We start from the raw sequence: 22,198 nt of genomic DNA on the forward strand, positions 1-22,198 counted from the left end.
CCTTCCTCCAGTAGCTGGTCTTAGGACATTCAGCCTATTCAGTATCTGGCCCCTGGATCCCCAGTTGCCTCACACAGAGACACAAACACTCAAACAAGTCTCTCTGGTAGTTGGTCCAGGGTCGTGACCTTACCAGTAGCTGACCCCCAGACCCCACCACAGTCTCCCCAGTAGCTGGCTTGGACCCCCTGGTCCCTCCAGTAGCCACCTCACAGATCCTCCGGTCTCTTCACTATCTTACCTGGACTTACTCCAAAACTTGACTCCCAAGCTTCTTACCCTACTCTCCAGCTAGCCTGGCTTGGTGTTTACTAGCGACCACACACTGACATACAGATCCACATAATGTGCATGCACTCTGGTCTCTCCAGTTGCTCCATTACAGACACACAGGATCCTGTGACTTGTGGCCCCCACCTCTAATTGCTGGCACTCAGACCACCATACACAGACATACACACGGAATATAGACCTCCTCTCACTCAGGAAAAGAACTAAAATACAGTTTAATAAGACAAGACAGACTGAGGTGATCAGGTGCAAGGCATAGCCAGGCAGATGTATGGACCAGCAACCTGTTTACACCCAACCAGGCCATTTTAGCCCTGTATCCTTCTATTTTTTCATACCAAACCACCTTTATCCCCCCTCTTTTCCCCACCTTTGATTCCTCCTCTAAACATCCCATAAGTCGGCTTGTACAATCCCAAAGATGCTCTTCCCCTCCACCCCCTAAAGAGTCCCATACCCCTGCAGGCAGTAACCCCTCTCCCATGAAGCTTCTCCCATTGACTGGTGGTGACGGGTGTCACACCCAGCCCCGGGGCTGATCCCTCTCTGGGGCACAGGCTCCTCCTTTTCTCTGGGTATGTTATTGTGGCTCCCCTACTTGCCTCTGTTCCTCCTTGCTCCTTTTTGTTCGTGAAGATAAGCCTTGAATCACATAACCCAGCAGCAGATCAAACCCATTTGATCATCTGAATCAAATGATACTTTGAGAATAAAAGTAAGAAGGGAAAAATGGACATAGGTATGCCAGTGAGGGAGTAAAACAAGCAATGAGAGTGTATTGCAGTGGAGCCTTTAGTCCATGTGCCTCCTGAAAAGCTGTATAGTTTGCACTGCCAGTATCTGTCATCTTTGAAAGGTTTGATTACTGTTTGGGAGCAGCAGTTGGTCAAACACCATTTAGAGGCAAAAACTTCAGCCAGTTTCCCACACATACAAAGTAACCCACTGAAGTATGTGTAAGACTGTAGAACTGTGTGCTTGATGAAGGTGAGCAACAGTTTACCCAATGAATTTGCATCTCACTTGTACACATTTTATAGGTATGTAAATATGTTCTAATATTCAGTCAGACCTGAATCAACCTGCAGCTGGTCCGTGTTTTATTACTAGTGATCTGAAAGAAGCAACACCCGTTTGTTGGTCATTGAATGTAAATGTACCTTCAAATCCTTTTCATCTGTGCTTGTGTTTACTTAGTAGTTCAGCTGACTTAGGAGGTGGAGGTGCCATTATAACCTGTGCCTACAGAAGCCTACACATTCTCTTTAAGTCTTCACAGGCTTGGTCTGGGATTTTAGAGGGACTTAGGTGTTTCAAAATCCTACTATGTACTTAACTGCTATGGATTACTTCTGGATGTATTTTAAACCCCCACTAAACACCTCCTGGAAATTTAAGGCACCTAAATGTCTTTAAAGATTTCTCTCTAGATGCTTCATCTGAATGAGTCCATGAGATTCATTCTCCAAATAGATTAACACAGGAACACACTGTAAATTCTGTACAATGGATTTTCACTTGTTGTATTTGGCTGTGTAGTCTCTTTCTCAGATACCTATAATATATATTGACTTCTAGCCTTCGTAACTCATAGTCTTTTTTTCCTCCAGTTCACTTCATAGGCTAATTTAGTATTTAGAGTATGCCTCTTTTCACAATGCACAAAATAGGAAGAAATCTTTCTTAAGATTTCACTTGCAGATTTACTCCCTTCATTGTTTTTCCTTTTTTCCTTCCTTTTACAATTTTAACTCCACTTCTGTTGTTAAAAAAAAATTAATTAATATATTCAACCTGAAAAATTTGTAAGATGTCATGATAGCTACAAACTATCAGCCCAACTTTGCAAATTAATGCTCCAGAGAACCTCTTGAACAACCAGTTTACATGACTTACATTCTCAAAGTATCTCTTGCTCCCAGGTGTTGAAGCAAATGATTAAATTGTAAAAGAGGTCCATGCTTGCATTTTAGGGGGTGGCATGACCCTTTATGATAGACAGGATGTGGATTAAGGAATATCTGACTGTTAGGCCAAGCCTGGATTAGTCTGAGATTTCTAGCTGGTGAAAGCCTAGAACAGTTCATTTCCACTGGAGAGCTCTTTGGTGGTCCAATGTGATGGGCAGAGCCCATGTGGTTCTTGATTCCTGTTAGTCAGCATTGACAAGGATCTTGGCTGTCAGTCTTAGCAGTGGTATCAGAGAGTAACAGCAAATGAAATATATTGCTCCTGTGCGAGATCCAGCTGCCTTGAAAAAGCTATATACACTCATGGTCAAGACAAACTGATGGGGCCATGTGGGATGACAGAGCCTCCAGCGTTCTTGTCTTCAGCCTTTCTCACGTACTCCTTGCTTTTGCAAAGGCTAAAATAGAAATGGATACCTACAAGATGATGAATTTCACAAGGCAGGACAAAATATGTAAGATGCCCATGGTACAGAGTAGAAGGATTTTCCAGTAGTAGCAGCCTAGGGAATAGTCATCTCCCACAAAGTCACATGGAAATTTGCTTTAATGCCCTGGAAAAACCCCAGCAAAGTTCTTCTGTATTTAGCTGGTCATATGATACGATTGTTAAGCTGCTTCCTGCTTTTCAGGAAACACATTTGTGTTTATATCAGGGTTGTTGCTAGGACTATTTCTATTTACTGGAGTTTTTAAGGACTAGAGAGAAATTAATGTCATAGCAGAACAGTTAACATGATAACTACTATTTTCTTTTTCAGAATGATAAACTTGCTGTATTTTGATACGTAAAAATATCAGCAAGGGTCTATCCAGTGTTATACAGCCCTTACATTAACTACCAAAGCAATAAATATAATCCACATGGTGGATTCACTCTGGCAGCTTGTAGCAGGCTAGTAAATGCCACTAACCCCATGGTCACCTTTAGGAGGAAGGTCCCAGGGTGAGTGTTGTTCCTTTCTCTCCTCTTTAGTCTGTAAGTTTTTAATGTAATTTAAAAAAAAGGGGAAAAAAATCTGAAAATGTTTTGGCTTTGGGTTTTTTTGCCAGGCTTCCTAAGGAAACAAAGTATGGGAAGCCATGCTATGTGCAAGCGTGTGCCCATGTATCTCCACCACCACCTTTTCAATCTGTCAACCTCTTGTGACAAAATCTGTGAGAGGCACATGAGTTCCAGAGATACTGCAGCTGCAGAAGAGTCTAGAAACAGCCCAAGAACCCAACAGCATGGTCAAACCTTTCAAAAGGGGAAAGGAGACAGCAAGACACACAGAAGCATACAATCTAATAAGGCTAATGCCAGCATACACATTTATCACAGGTGCTTTGCAGCTGATATATTTTGCCTAGAAGAGCCACTATATTTCATATGGTCCTCAAAAAGTTTCTTGCTTTGTTCCCCCTGATTAAGCTTGTTGCTGTGGAAGCTGTAGTGTCACTGATTGCCACCTATGCTCAAACACAGTACTCAGGGGTTTGTTTTAATGCTACTCACCTGGCTGCTTTATAACTGTAGCTGTCTGTGTAGGTAATGCTTGTGTCTCAGCCCACAAGATGTGGTCTGAACTTTGTAATGTTAAAGCAGAGGTCGCTGCATCAGGTCAGGGGTAAATATGTTTATGAATGAAATGTCTGAGAAAGTGTGAAGCAACACTGGAGGAATTCCACCATCTCATTCAAGGAGTTTCTAGCTGCATTTTCACATGCTTTTCGCACTGTTTGACAAGGTAAATGGAAAAACACTAGAAGTCCAAGCCTGAATATTAACGAGTTTGAGTTCAGTTGCCTTTGCACTTTCCAGCACTTACTGTCTTTTTATTTGTAACACATTTTCTATCCTTTGGAAATGAGTATTTTCTTTCAGCCCTTTGTTTCTCCCTGTGCTTAGCCTCAATGCTAACAACTACTCATCCAGGACTTTTTGCAAAGTTGGTTGTAGCAATTTTTATGCAGCAGCTGTAGCAGCTGGAGAAGAGGGAGGCATGTACCTGCCTGTTTTGTCAGGCAGAATGTGTGTTTGGTGTGGCTATGTTTTTTACTTCCATTTTAATATGTCACTTAGCTACATAAACAAACAGAGCCAGAGAACGGGCTGCACTGTGTGTTCAACAAAGCCAGTAAAGTATCCAGGTTAGTGTTTTCTTACAGCTTCAACCAAGAGTATGGGAATAAAAAATTAAGTCAGGAATTTATTTACATTCAATTCTCCAGCCTCTCTGCACATCAGAGATTTTGGGGAACTGAGTTGTTTGAAGGACAGAGTGAAAAAAAATTTTAGCTGGAATGCGTACTCTCCATTATCTCTATCACACAGTGAGTGAGTGGTACAGCTGTAAGAGGACGATGAATCTGAGATATTGCTGACTTGCTTTTGGAGTTTAGTCAGCTCTGAATAGACGCCAATACAATGCAGAGCTTATCAGTAAAGTCCTAGTGTTTTGAGTGTGGGAGACATCAGAATGAGTACAAGATGGTCTTTTAACCAGAAGTCATGCTAAAGATTATCAGGAGTAAAAGCATGTTCTGACCAGATGAGTACACTGAAAACAGCTGGACTTAATTAGATGGGAGATCCATCTAATCTAGAATTACATTTCTGACAGTAGACAGTAGTGGGTGCCAGGGAAATAGTATGGTAACACCTCCCCCAAATACCCTTCTACATCCCCGCACTGAGTGATTAAGGACTTGTTGAACCAAAGACCAGATCCGGACCATCACATTTAATAGTCCTTTTGAAGCATCCATTAAGTTATGTAACTGCTTTTTTAACCCAGTTCACTTTCAGCCTCCAAAGTCTCCTATAGCATTACCTACCACACACAACTGGATTCCGTTCTGTGAAGAAGTGCTTCTTTCTGTTGTAAAGCTGATGCCTTAATCTGGTGCCCCATAATTCTTCTATTCTGAGAGAGAGTGACTAACAGTTCCTAATGGCCATTGTAGCTGTGTGTAAGGTGAAGGTTTTAGTATTTGTTTTGTTCTTGCTTTCCCTGTCTGTCCAACATTTTCTCAGCTGAAAGTATTAGCCTAATTAATCTCCCTGTGACTGAGGGGGACATTCCATTCCTGTGATGGTCCTTGCTTACAACCCTTCTCTATGTCTACTAGCTCTACTGCAGCCTCTGTGAAATGGGAGCGACAGTATTCAAATCATGGCCATTGATTATGCAGTGGTCTAGGATGCTTACTGCTCTGGTCTTTATTTTCTAATAAGTCTTAACATCGTATTTGCCCCCTTGACTGCTGCTGAGCTTTTTTTTTTCATTGAACTATCCACATTACCTCCAAGATGTCTTTTGAGAGCGGTGACAGCTAAATTAGATTCCTTCACTGCAGACAGAGTTGTTTTTCCCTGTGTTATGCACTTATGGATATTAAATTTCATCAAGTATTATTTTATTCAAATCAGTATAATAAAATACTTCCGAAATTCATTCCAACTGATAGCAGTTTTGACTACCCTAGAGATTTTTATACAATCAAAAAGATTTTTATACAATCAAAAGTTCATTGTTTTTTTCCCCAGATCATTTAGAACTAAGCTGATCAGGTCCAGGCACAGCCAATGGATCTGTTCTGGACTTTGTTTCTTGTCTTTTGTTGCTAAAGCAGAAGAGCACCTGCATCTTATCCCATCCAGCTCAGTCTCCTTAAGACTCTTGAGTAAAACATCTTGCAACACTTGACAGTAGAGATCTGTACTGCAGTGTGTGGGAGGGGAAAGGGGAAAGGGTAGGTGTAGGTTGCATCACACAAAGTAATTTGCCATGGTTTTATTCTCTGAGAAAAAAGAAAAAGCAACAGACCTCTAAGACAAAGGGTTGGAGTCCTTCTAGACTGTCAGTTATTTAACACTTACTAAGCCAAGGATATATTTGAGATGATTCTTTTTTTTTTTTTTACATTACATTTTTTCCAAGTAAAAGAGATTCATTTCACTGTGAGAAACACTTACAAAGTAAGAGCAGTTTTGCAGCTAAAATCAATTATAAACTGCTCTGGTCAGGTCTTGGGTTTCACAGGTGAGTCACAGTTTTCTGCCTTACCCTTCTTCTCGGGTGGTGAGTGGCTCCTGGCTGCCACCCTTCCTTCACCAGCATAGATCTTACTCATCTGTCACACATGTCCCAACCAACCAGCATACCGCTTCTACCCTGCTTGACAAATGATTCTCTCAGATTACATTTGCAAGGAGAAGAGCACCATTCCTCACAAGTCCATCAGTCCCAGTACGAACAGCACAGCAGAAGCTACGACTGGACAAAGCCTGGCTTATTTTTAACAGCACAATCCGCAGCATAGTCAAGGGCGGGTGGGTACAGCCACTGAAGAATGTGGTCTGGTACTGACTGCACAGAAGCAGCTGAAGCATCCCCCTCTGAGCAGGATTCTCCAAGAGCTACCGGTCAGGAATTAGGAGGGGAAGACAGCGTTTACACACAGAGAACCAATCATTTTTCTTTTAGAAACCTACTCTGCAGCAGTGAGACTGAGAGTGTACGCCTTTTGCCTCGGACTGCAGCCTAATTAGCAGCATTACCATATTAATGATTTAAAGGCTTATGAATGCTAAGAATGTAAGAGGTCAGTCTGGCCCGTGGCCAGGACTCAACCCACTGCCTGCCCACAGTGAATAATCCGTTTCACGGTCCGTTTGTTAAACAGTGTACCAGAATACAGGAGGATATGGGGTTACAATATATGTTGACTGCACAATTGAATGCCATTGCTTTGCGGGAAGATTGTGGAGATGCAGTTGTTGCCTGTGCACAGAAGATTTGCAGAGAGATACATCTCTGTAGTGTAAAAAAATTTCATTGTAATGTCCCGTCTCTGTACTGAACAGGGACTTTATATTACGTGTGGCCTGTATGATCTGTCAGGAATAGGGCACAGCCCTAAGTAGTCAAAAGCTTTTTATCTCAGGACAGCAGCTTGGTTAGTACGGAAGACAGTTATGCTAAAAATGCTACATAAACAAGGAGGCTGACTAGTTCTGTATAGAAAGACTTAATATGAACTACAGATAGAGCAAGACAGATATAAATGTCTTTTTTTAAAATTTACATTTGCTTAAACACCTGCCCCCACCACTTCCTCAGTCATTAAGTATTTTTAGTTTGAATGTGGCCAAAGGGAATCTGGAAAAGCTGATGGAAGGCCACAAGAGGAACAACGTAACAGACCGCATGTGTAAAGGGCTCACCAGAGCAAGACACAGAAAAATAGCAGAAGGAATTGAGTGCTTGAAGCTGGTGACCTCTAAGGAACGGCATCAGATGTAGAGAAAGGCTTAAATGAAGGAAAATAAGAGCAGTGCAAAAAGCGTTGGGAGCTTCCAAGTGAAAACCAGAATGTAGCAGTTGGAATTTTCTGGGGAAACAAAACCAAAAAACAAACAAACAACAAAACCAAACAGAAAAAAAAAACCCAACCCTTTGGAGAGGTAGGAGCCATGGAAAAAAAAGTGACTTTTATCCATTAGATTGCTACTGCCTTTAGTCATTGCTGATGCTGCTAGTGACAAAACCCCCTTTGTTTTCACTGATCACAACTCTTGTGAAAACTAAACATGGTACTATGTCAGGGCCAGATAAGACTAGGAGAAATTGAGAGAATTCTTTACTGAATTCAGTACTCACAGAGGTGAAACTATTAGAGACTATACTTATCTAGATGAAATTCTGATCTTAATGTAGTTTGCAGACAATGCTTATAATGATGAGGAAAACCAGCTTGATCATCCCATCCAAAGATGAAATGGCTTTTCTGGGAGACTGGAACAGCTAGCTACTTGCAGCAACTATTTAGTAATTTCTGATTTCAGATAAAATGAGTTTATTTTTGAACAATCATTTGTCTCTGAAAACACATCTGATATTCTGGAAGTTAGACTTTTATTTGGAAAGCATGATCACTCAGGAAGGTGAGTGCAGATTAGAACAATATTCTACAACTGTTCTAGGCAGCCCTAAGTGGGCAAAAAAGCAGGAATTCTGCAACTGGGAGAGCACCTAAATTAAGCACATTTGGTACAGGAATCGCTGAAATAATGCCATTTGTACTTTAGCTTTTCAGGCATAAAATAGAGAGCATTGTAGACTTCAGTTTGTCTAGTTCAATAATAAATCACTAGTCCTTCTTATACTTAAATAAGATTATGTATTGTTTTCTTGCTTATTCTTTCCTGACTTTTGAGCTGGGTGAAGAGCATTTGAAAACACTACTTAATAAACAGCAGCAGCAAACAAAGACACATACCTATGCAATGGAAGATGCTTTGTAATTAGAAATGCTTTTAACATGAAGGATTATGGACTTCACAGTATAATTACAAAATGTGTCAGAAATAATTATACCTAACTTTAAGACTTTAAAGGACTTCTTAGATCTCTGAGATTTCTCTGGGTCTATAGTCGACTGACTAACCACATCATTAAGCTACTGTTTTCTTAAATATGTTTGTTGTCTGAGGTTTTTTTTTTCTTAACACACAGCAGACTCACAACCAACCGGTGACAATAGTTATATTACTTAAAAAAACCCCAAATCTAATCTATACATAATGTATGCTAATTATTAAAGCAAACTTTTTAGAAAACTGATGCTCAATCAACTTTTTATGTTGGAACTGCATAGAATGCATTATCCTCATTCTGGAGTCTATTAAGACATACTGTATTTTTAGTGTTATATTTCATTAGCTTTTTTATAAAATAACTAACAGTACTATTTCAATGTTCTCTTTCAAGTGATAATTAATATTTATTAATAAATACTCCTAACCAAGAATACATTAGGAGTGGAGCCTGCTATGAATGATTCAGATTGATGGGTGACCTTGGAAAAACCACGCTCGAGACTGAGGTCAGTAAATAGTTTGTATCATGACAACTGAAACTATTAACCTGTCCTGTGGATGACTGCAGTTTGTCTCTGCAAACACAAAGCTGTGAAAAGCCATTCAGAAAAGACTCCAAAAGATTTGCTTCCAATTTTACTGGCCACCTATAGCACAGGCAGTTTGTTTTTTGCTTATTCTTACTTCTAGTGCTTTGTGCTTGTGGTGGGTTAACCTTGGCTGGCTGTCAGGTGCTCACCAAGCTGCCCTCTCACTCCCTCTCCTCAACAGGGCATGGGGAGAAAATAAGATGAAGCTTGTGGGCTGAGATAAAGACAGGGAGATCACTTACCAGTTACTGTCTCAGGCAAAAAAGACTCAACTCGGGCAAGATTAATTGAATTTATTGTCAATTAAAAATAGAGTAGGATGGTAAGAAACAAAGAAAAAACTAAACCCCCCTTCCCTGCTTCTTCCCAAGCTCAGCTTCACTCCTTCATTCCCAACTCTTCTACCTCCTCTCCCTGGCCCCAAACAGTGCAGGGGGATGGGGGTCATGTCAGTCTACAACAGTTCCTCTCTGCTGCTCCTTCCTTCTCACACTTTTCCTCTGCTCCAGCATGGGCCTTTCTCACAGGATACAGTCCTTCAGGAACTGTTCAAGCATGCATCCTCTCCATGGGATGCAGTCTTTCAGGAACAGACTGCTCCAGTGTGGGTCCCCCACAGTCTACAGGTCCTGCCAGAAAACCTGGCTCTTGCCAGGAGCCTACTCCTGTATGGGCTTTCCACAGGCTGCAGCTTCCTTCAAGGCATGTCTACCTGCTGAGGTGTGGGGTCCTCTATGGGCTGCAGGGGGACAACTTTCTTCACCATGGTCTTCTCCATGGGCTGTAGGGGAATCTCTGCTCCACTACCTGGAGCACTTCCTCCCCCTCCTTTTCTGACCTTAGTGTCTGTAGGGCTGTTTCTCTCACATTTTTCTCAGTCCTCTCACAGCTGCTGCACAGCATTTTTCACCCTTTCTTAAATATGTTTCCACATACCAACTTGGCTGAAGGGCTCAGCTTTGAGCAATGGTGGGTTCATTTTGGAGCCAGCTGGAAGCAGCTCTGTACAATGCAGAGGCAGCCCCTGGTCTCTACTCACAGAGGCCACCGCCACAGCACCCCTCCACCTCCACTGCCAACACCTTGCCACTAAACCCAATACAGGGCTATTTTGTGCTTTTCCACAGCAAGAAATCAGACCTTGGTTCTCCCATAAGAGGGGAACTGCTCAACAGTCAAGCTCTGCAAAACAGTCCCTTAAGCTGAGTACAGGATGTACTTATTACATAGAAGTGCATGCTATGCCTCCTGAAGACTAAGTTAATCCTGAACTAAACAAATATAATATTTCACTAAACTAAATTCATATTTCCCTGCAATCAAGTGTGTACTACTATATCTGTAGGTAAATGACTGCAGGGAGTTTTCATGAGACATTATAAAAAGAGGTTCTTGATCCTTACAGTATTTGGTGAAAACCACATTGCTGAAGCCTTCTGTCTCCTGTACTCAGCAGTTTGTAGTCTTTTGCAGCTTTGGTAAAAGATGGAGGAAGGCATTCCCTTTTGTATGAAAGGAAACACAGTTTGCATGGTTTCTCTGAGGCCAGAAAGTGAGTCAGCAGTAAGGAGTTAAGAGTTCAGAGCCACATAATGGTATCCAGTTACTTCGCTGCTCCAGTCCAGCGTTTGGAAACTGTGGCAGACCATAGATCCATTCATGATTATATCAGGAATAAGTTATTCTGGAAATTAATAGAGACGACATCCAAAGCCACAGTTTGAATTTATTTATTCATGGACAGTGTTCCTTAAAATTGGCACCACCATCAGAAAATATTGCCATCACTGACACATAATTCTCACCCATCTCAATTTTTATAGCAAGTTGAACTACTGAGCTTGAAAGTTGCAAAGAGGTAAAATACTACCTTTTCCCTTAGCAAAACAACAATGCTTATGTTTATAAATATCTTAACTGCATATATGACAAGGTAAGGTAGAGAAAGCAGTGATAAACACTAAACCCCACAGGGATACTTACTAATACATAACTGAAGTGGTATGTTAATCACATTAATACCTCCAGTAAAACTTGAGGCATCGAGTAAGAAAAATGTACTTTGGTTTTAAACTTTCTTTTGTTTTTAAAGAAGCTTGTGCCTTTAGTTCAAGTGCTATCTCAGAAAGAAGCATGCTGAAATGATTTAGAGTTATAATTCTAGTCAGTTACAAATGATCATATGTAGTTAATTTCACAGTTAATATTCAGAATTACCAACATTTCCTAAATTGTTAACACCTACCTCTTTACTCACTGTACTGAAAAAACTTCCAGCCTAAAGTCCTGTTTTCCTTTCTTTACCCTTCTCTTCTCTGTAAGGAAAGGATTCAGGATGTTTCCTAGAGCATATTACAAATGGTCTAAGGAATTTAAACCCTGCCTTTTCCTCTCCCTCTGGACAGAAGAGCTTGTAATCCTATTTCTCCTGAAAGAATAGGAAGGTGCAAGAAAGCAACAGCTTCATGGGTTTATGAAAGGAAGGAAATGAAGTAATGATAAATTACACATACAAAAAAGCTACTAGATCCTTCATTCTAATCATGAAGAGAGCAACTTTGTTTTGCATGCAGAACATGAACAGTGCCTGAGTCAACAAGATCGAGTACTTCAGTGAAAATTCCTTTTTTGGTAACTAGAGAGTATGACTTGGTGCATTGTCAGTAAGTGATGAAAAGCAACAGACAAACAGGGCCAGTGCAAGCAAGGAGGCAGTAAACACGTTTCACACATTCAACATATCAGTGCTACCAGCCTTGACTGCAACAGTAACAAGTGCAGATTAACCAAGCGTATGGAAAGAAAAGTTAAAGCTAAAAATGTCAAGCAGAAAATCTAGCTTCTTCTCTACATACCCGCAGTTAAGACCCTGTGCTTTTAGTTTTTCCGTCTCTTGCTAGATATTGTCCACCACTTGTATATAATTTTCTGAAAGCTAGGTAATGTTGAAGTTGTTCTTTGCTATGTACCACATACAGCTGAAGTAAAAGCTATGCCTCCTAAGCAGTCTGTAAAAAAAAAAAAAAAAATCAAACTGGCTCCAACTCAGAGAATTACAAACTCCTCCAGTTTGACCCAAAGCCAAAACTTTATCTCTGGAAAGAAGTTGGTATGGTAGCAAATAATCATTCCCCAAATACTAAGGCTGTGGCAAAACCCGGATTCAGAAGCAACGAAAATTTCAGACACCTATAACATTCCAAGACACTTCTCCCATTTTGAGAAAATATCAAAGCTGAGTTACTTTGTTCAGCTGTTTGCATTTTGAATTAGAGGAGGAAGATGCTCTGAGATGGAGACTTTGCAGCTCACATGACCTTCAGCAGCTCAAGTTCTAAGTGTTAAGCTGCCAAAGAATCAGCTGCCTAAAAATATTGCAAATTCATACAGAGTTAGCCTTTTAGATCATGTTAGGTTCTAAGATTGGAAACTACCGGAGTGTTACTTCTGTAACAATTGCCTCTGGCTATAGAAGGCTGGAATTTGAAATCTGCACAGTTCAGACTTGCAAAAGCTTTTGTATTACAGATGTTGAAGAGGCATTTCACACAACACCACATTGAACTATGCAAGTTGTTTTTTTGTTTTTTGTGTGTGTGGTTTTTTTTTTTTTTAAATGTTGGTGCTCCCACCACTAGCAACATAAATATTCTTAGGAGCATTACACTGAGTTTGCTTTCTAGAGATGTGCTTGTTTTAATGGTCCTTAAAAGCTGAAAGAATTAATGACAAAGTCCTTGCACTGCATCAGTTAAATGCAATTCCTTGATAGGGGTAGAAAGACTTTGGCCAACAGTTATCATGGCAACAATCACTTGGGGCAGGGGTGGGGTGGGGTGAAAACAATACAGATGAAGTATAAAGCTTCCATTTTAACATAACCTCTTTCTCATTACTCACAGAATAGTTTATTGTTTTCTTCTGAAGGAAACCTGACAGTGCTACAAGATACAGGCATTCTTCCCTGGGAGAAATTAGGAAAGAACCAGTCCTCCCCTTGCCCAGAGCTGTGTGCCCTACCCCCCTCCAGCAAACACTCAGAAGTAGATGGAAAACAACATAAATCAGGAAAAAAACCTAAGGTTTTTCTCAGCTGTCTACTTATTTGTAATACCTTTACTGAAGAGACAGGCGGAGACCTAGTGAACTTGTGTCCATCAGACCCTTTAACACTTAGATTCAGGCTGCTTTTCATCACAGTGATTTGAAAGATGCAGCTCCAGCTGGCTAAGTCACATCCATAAAGGGAAGGCAAAAATAAACATATGAAGGCGAAACTTGCAGATGAAAGTGAGAGCAATATTCCCACATATTACTGACATTTGAAGTGAACAGACCCAGCTGACAGGTCAGAATTGATCCCACTGACCATGATGCTTGGTCTTTTCAGTCCACCTGGTTCTTTTTTAGATTAGGTTTTCCTCCAACTAATCAGTGCAGTTGATGCACATAGTTAATGGATTCCTGTCTCAGGGGCATGGCAAGCACTGTGGGGTCCACTGCTTTCTTTCCCTGCCCCACTTGTTCACCCTGTCACCAGAGCTTCTCTTCCTAGGTGGCAACTGCTGTCAGGTCAGACACTACCTGTATCCGCTACCTCCTTAATAGCTTTCAGTCTTAAGCAAGACTATAACAACTTACTAAAATTCTTCATAAGCGAGCAAATGAAAACCTCAAAAACCACACCTATGAACAACCAACGTCAGGCTTTTTCCCTTCAGCAATGGGAGTTTGTATTTTGACACAAGATGCCTAACACTGCTCGTTTTCCAGTTTTCTACACTGTTGAGGAAAAGCTTGCTGGAAGCTGCTCACACTAGCAGTTCCCTAAACTGTAGAAAACATTCTGGACAATTCTAGCTAAGGATTAAAAACTTTGCCCTTTAATACAGCTTGTCTTGGGAGACTATAAAACCGCAAATAATCAGTTTAGAGCATGTGTATGTTACAAAGACCAGATAGTGTCCTGCTGCTCTCCCCTGAACACAGGGGAATCAAAATCCAGCATTTCTTACAGATCCATGCTACATGTACCTCAAGTACAGCTTGGGATGTAGTATCATCTTGCAACTGAACAGTAAAAACTGCATTAGTGATGGTTTAACCCCTAAAGGAAGCTTCAGCAGGTTGCTTGTAAGCCATATTCATGAAACTATGGCAAATTATTCAATACTTCAGGCAGAACTGGACATCAGACCCATTAAAGGAATATATCAGTTTGTTCAACTGATACGAGCTACACTAACCTGAACTTTCTGTAGATTTGAAGAAAAATACAAAGAGTTAAAACAAAATGTTTTTACTTGTTTTAAGGGAAGTAAGGCTAAATTTTAAGCTTCTGCTTAGTAGTTATACTTTCTCCAATTAGACTTCATGAGAGTGGTCAGTCACTGAACCAGGATTCAGTTGTATTGTGTTTTTCCATTGGTAGCAGAAGTAAATAAGTACACTTCACCCTTTTGTACCTCAATGCCAGTTGGACACTAACACCAGCACTGTTAGGGATTAAAAAACCCACAGCTCCCCCATCTCCACCTTACAGCCCAGTCCGTTCAGAAGGCAAGTAGACAGCCATGAAAAAAACCAAACAAACTAGTTTTGATTGGTGCAAGAAATACCCCACTGGTTACAAAGTGTGCAAGTTTCCAAGTATACTTCTTCATTTTGAGTTGCTGGGGCAAAAACCTGCCCTCTCTCCTTTTGCCAAATTCTCAGACATTAGGCACCCATCCTTTTGCTGCGTTAAGAGTCTGTGAACACCAAACACTTATTTTACGACTAAGGCCTACAAGCATTCCCAAATGGGAAAAATGTTAGTTCACATCAGTGGATATCCCCCTACTATAACATCATTACAATCAAAATTGGGCAAAAGAATGTCTTTAAGCAAAAGGATCCGATATCAGAAGTTCAGCTGTGTTCACTACTCCCGCCTTGATCTCGTACACGTGCCATCTTCATCATATTCACCCATCAACTGCAACATATACGTTCCAGTATAGAGAAGAAACTGTCCAGTTATTTGTGCTGCATGGGACATTAGCTGAAGCACCTTCCTAGAAGAAAAGCCATTTGTTTAAAAAATGGGTGACATTGCCCCATACCCCCCAACACCTTTAGGATGAGTTAGGTAGATATATTTAAGAAGTCTCTCATTCCTCCTCACTTCTGAGAAGCTGGTCATTTTTGTACCTTCTTTAGAGCAAATACTTCTGTGGCTATTGATTGACAGAAAACTATTGACATGTTGGCAGAACCAGAAAACACATTTAAAGCAGGCTATCATCCTGTTAGACATTTACAGGTCTTCTGCAAAGCCATCACTCAAACTACCAGAGCACCACTGAAGACTTAACTTTGCCTGGGAGCCCAGCAGCATCCCTGCAGCATGAATCCACCTCGCATCTCACCTTTAGGCCATTCGCTAATACAACACTGCATGTATCTCCAAGCTACAGATCAAACTTGATTAGATCTGAAGCTGAGCAATCACATTACAGTGGATGCCCAACAGCAAAACAAGTGAAGCCAGGCGAATTAATACTGTCCAAGCTGCAAGCCTTAAGAATTCTCAGTTCACAACTATTCTATTTTTTAATGTTTTAATAAGTATCAGCATTCAAATATATAATACTATGTGAGAATTAGTACAGATCCATAAACTAAGATCAGGCAAACATCAAAGGTCTGCAATATAGACTGTGGATCACCACAGGATCGTAGGAGAATAGAGATTATCATATTTGAGTGGTCATTTATTCAACTTAATTATACCTGCCTCTTCCTCCCATTCTCCAAGAAACAATTGGGACATCAGTGCTGAGAGCTATATTCAAGCCTCATCCCCCGAAAGTTAAGTGGGCCCTCACAAGTATGAAGCTGAGGCATTGGGGAAGTGGTATGCAAGAACTGGAACCATTCCAGAACTGGAAAGGGATCAGTTTCTGAAGATGCAGAAACCAGACCAGCCTTCCTCTTCTGCAAAAAAGAGGGAAGATTTTCTGAATTCCTGCCTGAGAAAACATGCAACTGTGAACCCTCTGCTGCTATTCACTTCTCCTTTGAGCTCTAGCAGAGAAGGCAAAGTCTTCCTCCTACAAATTAAGTTTTTTTCCACTGTATGAAAGACGGTTTGCAGTCAAAATCCAATGCTTCAAAAGAGTAGAATACCCTGTACTTAGAGCCTGGGAAACCTTCAAAAAAAACCTGTACCTTTATTCATGCTTCTCACACATATGCCATTTCAGTATGTCTTTCCCTCCACCAGATAGTACAGGCCAAGGAGCTTTACAGTTGTAAAGAAAGCTGCACCTGGTAGCAAGCTTTTGAGCAGCTGCAGTGTGTCATTTGCACAAGAGAGCAGTTGTCACTTAAGCCATGGAGGAAGTTATTTGTTGAACTGGACATTTGATACTTCAGTTGGACACTACAGGGAGAAACTGTTAGGGGAAATGCACTAATCAGATCTGGCAGGCTTTGAGCCCCTCCCACCAGTGAACAACTGCAGCATTTTAAAGTCCTTTCCCTTCACACTCCACAGGTGGGCTTGGGGAGAGGGCATCAGAGTAAGCAATTTGGAACTCATTAGCAGAGGGACTACACCAAGAACCTAACATCACATGTCTTCAATTTCAATAGCAAGTTGAGACAGGCCATCTCACTGTTGTGCTCAAGGTTCTCTCTTCTGTCACCCTTGTTCTTTGCTAGCAAGACTATTTTCCCACCCTGACACTAGCATTTTCCTTACAGCTTAACTCTGTAACATAACAGTGCTTCCAGAAGAACTCCACAGCTACTTCAGCTGTTTGCCAGTACCATTTCTTTCTCACCAGCTGCCCTGTGTTGGCAGGGAGGCAGAACTGTCACTTCAAGTTCTCCTTAACAGTGCAAGTTCCAGTGCTGATACTCACCTCTATAGCAGATAGCCAGAAATCAGAGTTTGTTCTGGCTCAAGAGACATGAAAAACATAGCAACTGGAGGAATGCAGCTGTTCAAGGGCAAGCCCTTGCTTTGAAGAAACCCTAATGAAGCCAGTGCTACAGGTGGGCATAGCACATAGCTGGATAATCACTGCAGCATGACCAGAGATGAGTCTCATCTACAGTCGCACCAGCTGTAGCCTGAAAGATTAAGCAAGGGACCACCTAAGTAGAGTGGGAAGGTCAGTCAGACAGAAAGAGAGGGAACAAGATTAGCATTACAATGCTTAATACCTGCATCATGAGAGGAGGGACAATTTGAAGACTTCAAACTAAAGACTACATGTTGCTCAGGGGAAGTGAAAACCTCACAGGCATATACATCTGTCTGTTCTGTACAGAGCAGATCTGGTCCTCAAGTAATAAAATGCAGCAACACTACGCTGCTGTGTCTCAACCAGAATTTGAAAGGTCAGGAAGAGAAATTCAGGGCTGCAGCTTAAACAGCTGTCAAAGTATGGCACTCTGTGAAGGAGTCTGAAGTCAGAAGAAGTTTTCTTCAACCAGGGAAGGACACAGCTGGTTTTGACAAGGCACAGACTTCCAACGCACTGTTGAAAGCCATGGACAGGACAGGTATTATTTTGCTCCTGCATAAGAAAGCATTTCCCAACAGCCAGTTCTACCAAACTCACAACCCACCACAGACTGGTCCTGCAGGAGACAGTGGTCCTTGTTAGGCTCCGGTAGTTTGCTTAGAGACCAGTTGGCTTAAAAACAGTGACAACACACAGTCTTACTACAGATGACAAATTCATATTAAGACAGTAGAGTGTCATATCTCTTCCATTTTCCTTTGCCTCCATATAGCTCAGGTGGTGAATTTGGCAGCCAGGTATTGCAAAGTCTGAACAAGCTTTAAGACCTCTGCCATTAGACCTCAAATTCCTCTCTCATTTCATCCCCCTGAAGTCCCCCCTTCAAAGAGTCCAATGGTTCTTCCTCAGCCTCCTTCTTCAAACAAGTCAAAGGAATCTGGGGAAATTCTCTCAGGAAAACAAGAGACTGTACCTACACCCTTCCAGTAAATACAAGCTGATAAGATTTTGCCTTGGGGGAAATTTAAAATTCCACATAAAAAGCTATAGTAAGTTTTTACAAGTCAGCTATCCACCTTACAAAGGATGAGTCAGCATATTGCCCAGTATGTAAGAACTAATAAAAATACTAAGTTTAGAAACACACCTGCTTCACAGAACCAATAAGCAAACACAGATTTTACATTAATGCATACGCCTGATCAGTAGTGGAAACATACTTACCGCAATACGCTTTTTGCTCCCATGCATTTGATGTCATATGAGACAGAGTAGATCTCATAGAAGGTCGCCTTGATGTTTAAGCAGCCAATAAAATCTTTAGGGTTCAGCTTGTATAGATCAAATGTGATATTAGCTACTCCCATTTTCTTCTTTTGCCTCACAGCAGCAACTCCGTTTCTTGTCTAATTTAAAAAGAGGGAGAGAGACAGTTTGTACCATGAGCCAGGAAACTACAGCAAGACAATCGTTAACAGTGCAGCTCTTCAGAAGCAGCTTGCTTATTCCAGTCTTTGGGCTAGTTCTTGATCAATTCTGAACTAGAATTAAAAGCATTAGCACAGAGAAGAGCAAGTCTGTAGCTTACATAATTTTGTTCAAGTCCCGACCAGGCTTCTGAAGCTATTCCAAACAGACACAGAAGTTCCAGAGTGACACAGCACCTCCTAAATATTTCTTTCCTGTAATACAGCTGCTTCTTCAGGGTATACTGAAGCCACAGGTAATGCCACTGGACAGTGTTCCTGCCATTTAATTATCCTGACATGTTCCAGCTGCTAGCTGAGGCAACACAGTTAGTCCACACTGAAACACGCCACCAAATTACCAGGATGACATTAGGTCCTTCTTAGGAAGGAACACAGTACTGATGAGCACTCTTAGAGATAGCTGCAAAGGTGACATCTGTGAAAAGTCAGGTCCTCATTTCAATCCTGGCTCACAACACCTCTCTTTTTCTTCCTACTAAAAAAGCAACATGGGGAGGGAACCACTACTGATTAGGCCTAGGGTTTAATACTGAGCTTTTAAGAGAAAAAGCAAAGGAAGAGGAGCATGGAAAGTCATCTTCCATCTTAAATCCAGCCTCCTTTATTGAAAGCAGCCCTTGACTGCTTCAGGGCTGACAGTGATGCTTTCAGGATGGCTTGCTTCAGGAAAAAAAGAAAATAGTTGAGAAAACCCATATTTACAGAGACATCTAGTGGATACATGGGATAGTCTGCTCAGCACATTCTGCTCAAGGTTAATGACCTGGCAGCTGCCAAGCTGTTTTTTGCATGCTAAATGAAGCAATAAAGTTGTGTAAGACTGGTCCTTTTTGTACTTATCACGGCACTGTCTGAGCGCTGGGGTGACAAGTCAGACCAAACACTGTAGTATATCATTAGCCAGCAATTTTATGCCTGCTTTACTTCGATAGCCTCTGAGTTCCAGCAACAGGGCCCCCTATCAACAACGGTTTTGGACATGTACAAGTAGTTGGTATGCTTGGTAGTGTATCCTCACCCCCCCGCCCCCACCTTAGCACCCAGAATATTTGGATAAAGCATGACAGAGCTTGTGCTACACTCCAGATGATTTGTGAAGCTGCGGCAGTCCTTCGGCTGTCATTCAGCACATCCTGAAGAGGGGCAGCATTCAAACTTGTTGTGTTGCCATGCCAGACGGGACATAGGGCAGAGAGGAAAGGAGCAAGGTGGAGTCATATCCTGGCTGCAACTTCTGTTCTGCTCTTGGAGCTCATGGCCCAGACGCAGCAGGTTGATAAGCCAGTGAGGTATCTTGGGGAAAAACGTACAAACTGCCCACACTGCAACAGGAGACTGAGAAAATGGGACCACTTGATTGAGCCATCCGTGTACAAACAGAAAAATGGTACGCCTGCTTACAGCTCCTCAGCTAGCTCTGCACCTGACAGAAGAAATTCTGATGCTAGCTTTCTAGCAACAACCATTTCATGGAAAGACAATTAGGCATTTGACTATCTTATTAAAGTACAGATGACTATTCCCCCACAAAAACACAAATTGGACACAGAGTTGGTGTGATTAGAAGGCTAAAGCTAGCCAATCTTAATAGTTCTTAAAGTATCTTGAAGCATGTAGACTAACATTAGGTTTTGATGACAACTTTTAGCTGTGTGCAAGATAAACACAGGCATTTTTCTAACCTTCACTAAACCATTACTGCATTCACAAGGCAAAACTTTTTACATTGCTCAGTTTGGGCGTTTTTTCCCCTCTAAAAGCTAACCTTTAAAGACATTGTATTTTTAACTTCATGCAGTCAAAGTCCTAATTTTCTTTATGTTACAAAAGGGCTCAAGAACAAAGTCATTTCTGAGGCTCTACAAAAGCAGGGGATTTCCCCTATAATTCTTTTCAGTTGTAATGTTTCATTTCAGTTCTTGGCAGATCTTTGCCAACAGTTCTATGCCCAAGCCAGGGACAAAAAAAAAAAAAAAGAAAACCAAAAAAACCCAACTTGATTTGTCATCCAGGAAGGCTCAACAAGGAGTTGATACCTTGCGTTCTTTAGGGGAAGTTTTCTTCCTCTTCTCCCCTCTTTCCAACAATTTTAGCAGCCACAGACATTCTTCCATCCACTTCTATTTAAGTGAGAGGCAGTCAACACTTACTTGTGTCCATTTCTGTCCTTTTTCTAGAACCATGAAGTGTGTATTATCATCCAGGGACTTGAAGAACTCTTCTGTGTCCACAACCGTGCCATCTTCCTCCAAAACCAGAGTAACTATTCCAGCAGATATAAGGAAGGCATCTAAAGTCTGCAGAAAAACAGTAGATTTTAGCATTCAAAAGAGGGCCCATAATTTCATATTAAGACTTGCTTATCTGACATATTCTCCTGAACTTTCCCCAGTAATGATTTTTAGAAGAACAAGAGTTCGTGGGTTGCCTTTCTGGGATACCGTAACTTCACTAAGTTTCAGCCAGAGTGGGAATTTTTGCTATACCTTGCTGATGAGCTCTTGCAGACTGCTTGCAACAATTCCTTTCCGGCTGCTTCGGGAGGCATTCGACACACGGAAAGGTCGCCCTGCAGGCATGAGAGGAGGGAACAGGGTCTGTTTTGTTACTGCTCCCACAGATGCTCCCATGGATACCAAAGATCTAAGACAAATAAAAATTCAGCGTAGTTATAAAAACAGTAATGTCAAATACTGTGAGGAGGACTGTTGAGTTCAGTGAGGCAAGCACATTATACAAGTAATTCACAGGTCACATTAAACTCATGGAGCTTGCTTTCAAAACTAAAGACTGCATAGCCCTACAGACATGTTGTCTATGAACTTTCTCTTGCCAGTGACATTTGAAAACACTTCTAAAATTAAAAACACCTCTAGCTCAGCTGATGTCAAGGTCACGATTACAGTAAGGCTGACAGGTTTTAACACTGAATTAGAAATACAGCAGCTCTTACTGCATTCAGCCACTTAGATCATTCTCTTTACTTGCAAGATAAACACTTGATAACACACAAGACTACTTTCAACTAATTATTTAAGATATGAACTTGCTTTAGGAAGACTGAACATATTATCCATATTCAGAACACCTAGCATCAGAACGCAAGTGGAGCTTTTCGATAGAGTTATGCTTGACTTCCAAACAGCCAAGGCATTTATCTTGTAAATAATATTTACAGCCTATAAACTCCATCTAGTTCTGAAGAAAAAAAAAAAAAAAAAAAAAAAATCACAAAATAAGCCTTGTTTGTGCCCTAATGTATCAAAAGAAGTCAAATGAAATGGAAATTAAGATCAAAGTACATAAATGCAAACATAGTGTTGGAGCCGGCTGCCAGAGAGGCTGGAAGAATTCAAACTCTTAGAAAGACGTTTTAAGTTTTCCTGGGCAATTGCATGTTTTAATAGTGACTGTTTAGGTTCCCTTAGGTAAACCGAGTGCATAACACTGGTAACTGCCTACTCCCACACCA

General features: G+C 41.2%; 1 protein-coding gene across 1 annotated transcript; it reads right to left on the bottom strand.

The window, feature by feature from the left end:
* Nucleotides 1-14,847: 14,847 nt before the first annotated feature.
* CIDEA (cell death-inducing DFFA-like effector a) lies at nt 14,848-21,368 on the bottom strand. Its single transcript, XM_009585378.1, has 4 exons — nt 21,213-21,368; nt 20,877-21,023; nt 18,461-18,642; nt 14,848-15,274 (listed from the first exon to the last, which is right to left on the bottom strand). Exons 1-4 carry the CDS (start codon nt 21,354-21,356, stop codon nt 15,142-15,144), a joined length of 606 nt encoding a protein of 201 aa, XP_009583673.1. The 5' UTR covers nt 21,357-21,368; the 3' UTR covers nt 14,848-15,141.
* Nucleotides 21,369-22,198: the final 830 nt, after the last annotated feature.

Source organism: Fulmarus glacialis, unplaced genomic scaffold (genome assembly GCF_000690835.1).
Source record: "Fulmarus glacialis isolate BGI_N327 unplaced genomic scaffold, ASM69083v1 scaffold2959, whole genome shotgun sequence".
NCBI lineage: Eukaryota > Metazoa > Chordata > Aves > Procellariiformes > Procellariidae > Fulmarus > Fulmarus glacialis.

Bases quoted from the DNA above. Each gene is read 5' to 3' on its own strand.
- CIDEA (XM_009585378.1), bottom strand. From the start codon at position 21,356: ATGGGAGCATCTGTGGGAGCAGTAACAAAACAGACCCTGTTCCCTCCT. The intron at 21,024-21,212 runs GTATAGCAAAAA...GTTTTTCTGCAG, and splicing joins TGCAAGAGCTCATCAGCAAG to ACTTTAGATGCCTTCCTTAT. The intron at 15,275-18,460 runs GTAAGTATGTTT...CTTTTCTTCTAG, and splicing joins GGAGCAAAAAGCGTATTGCG to GAAGGTGCTTCAGCTAATGT.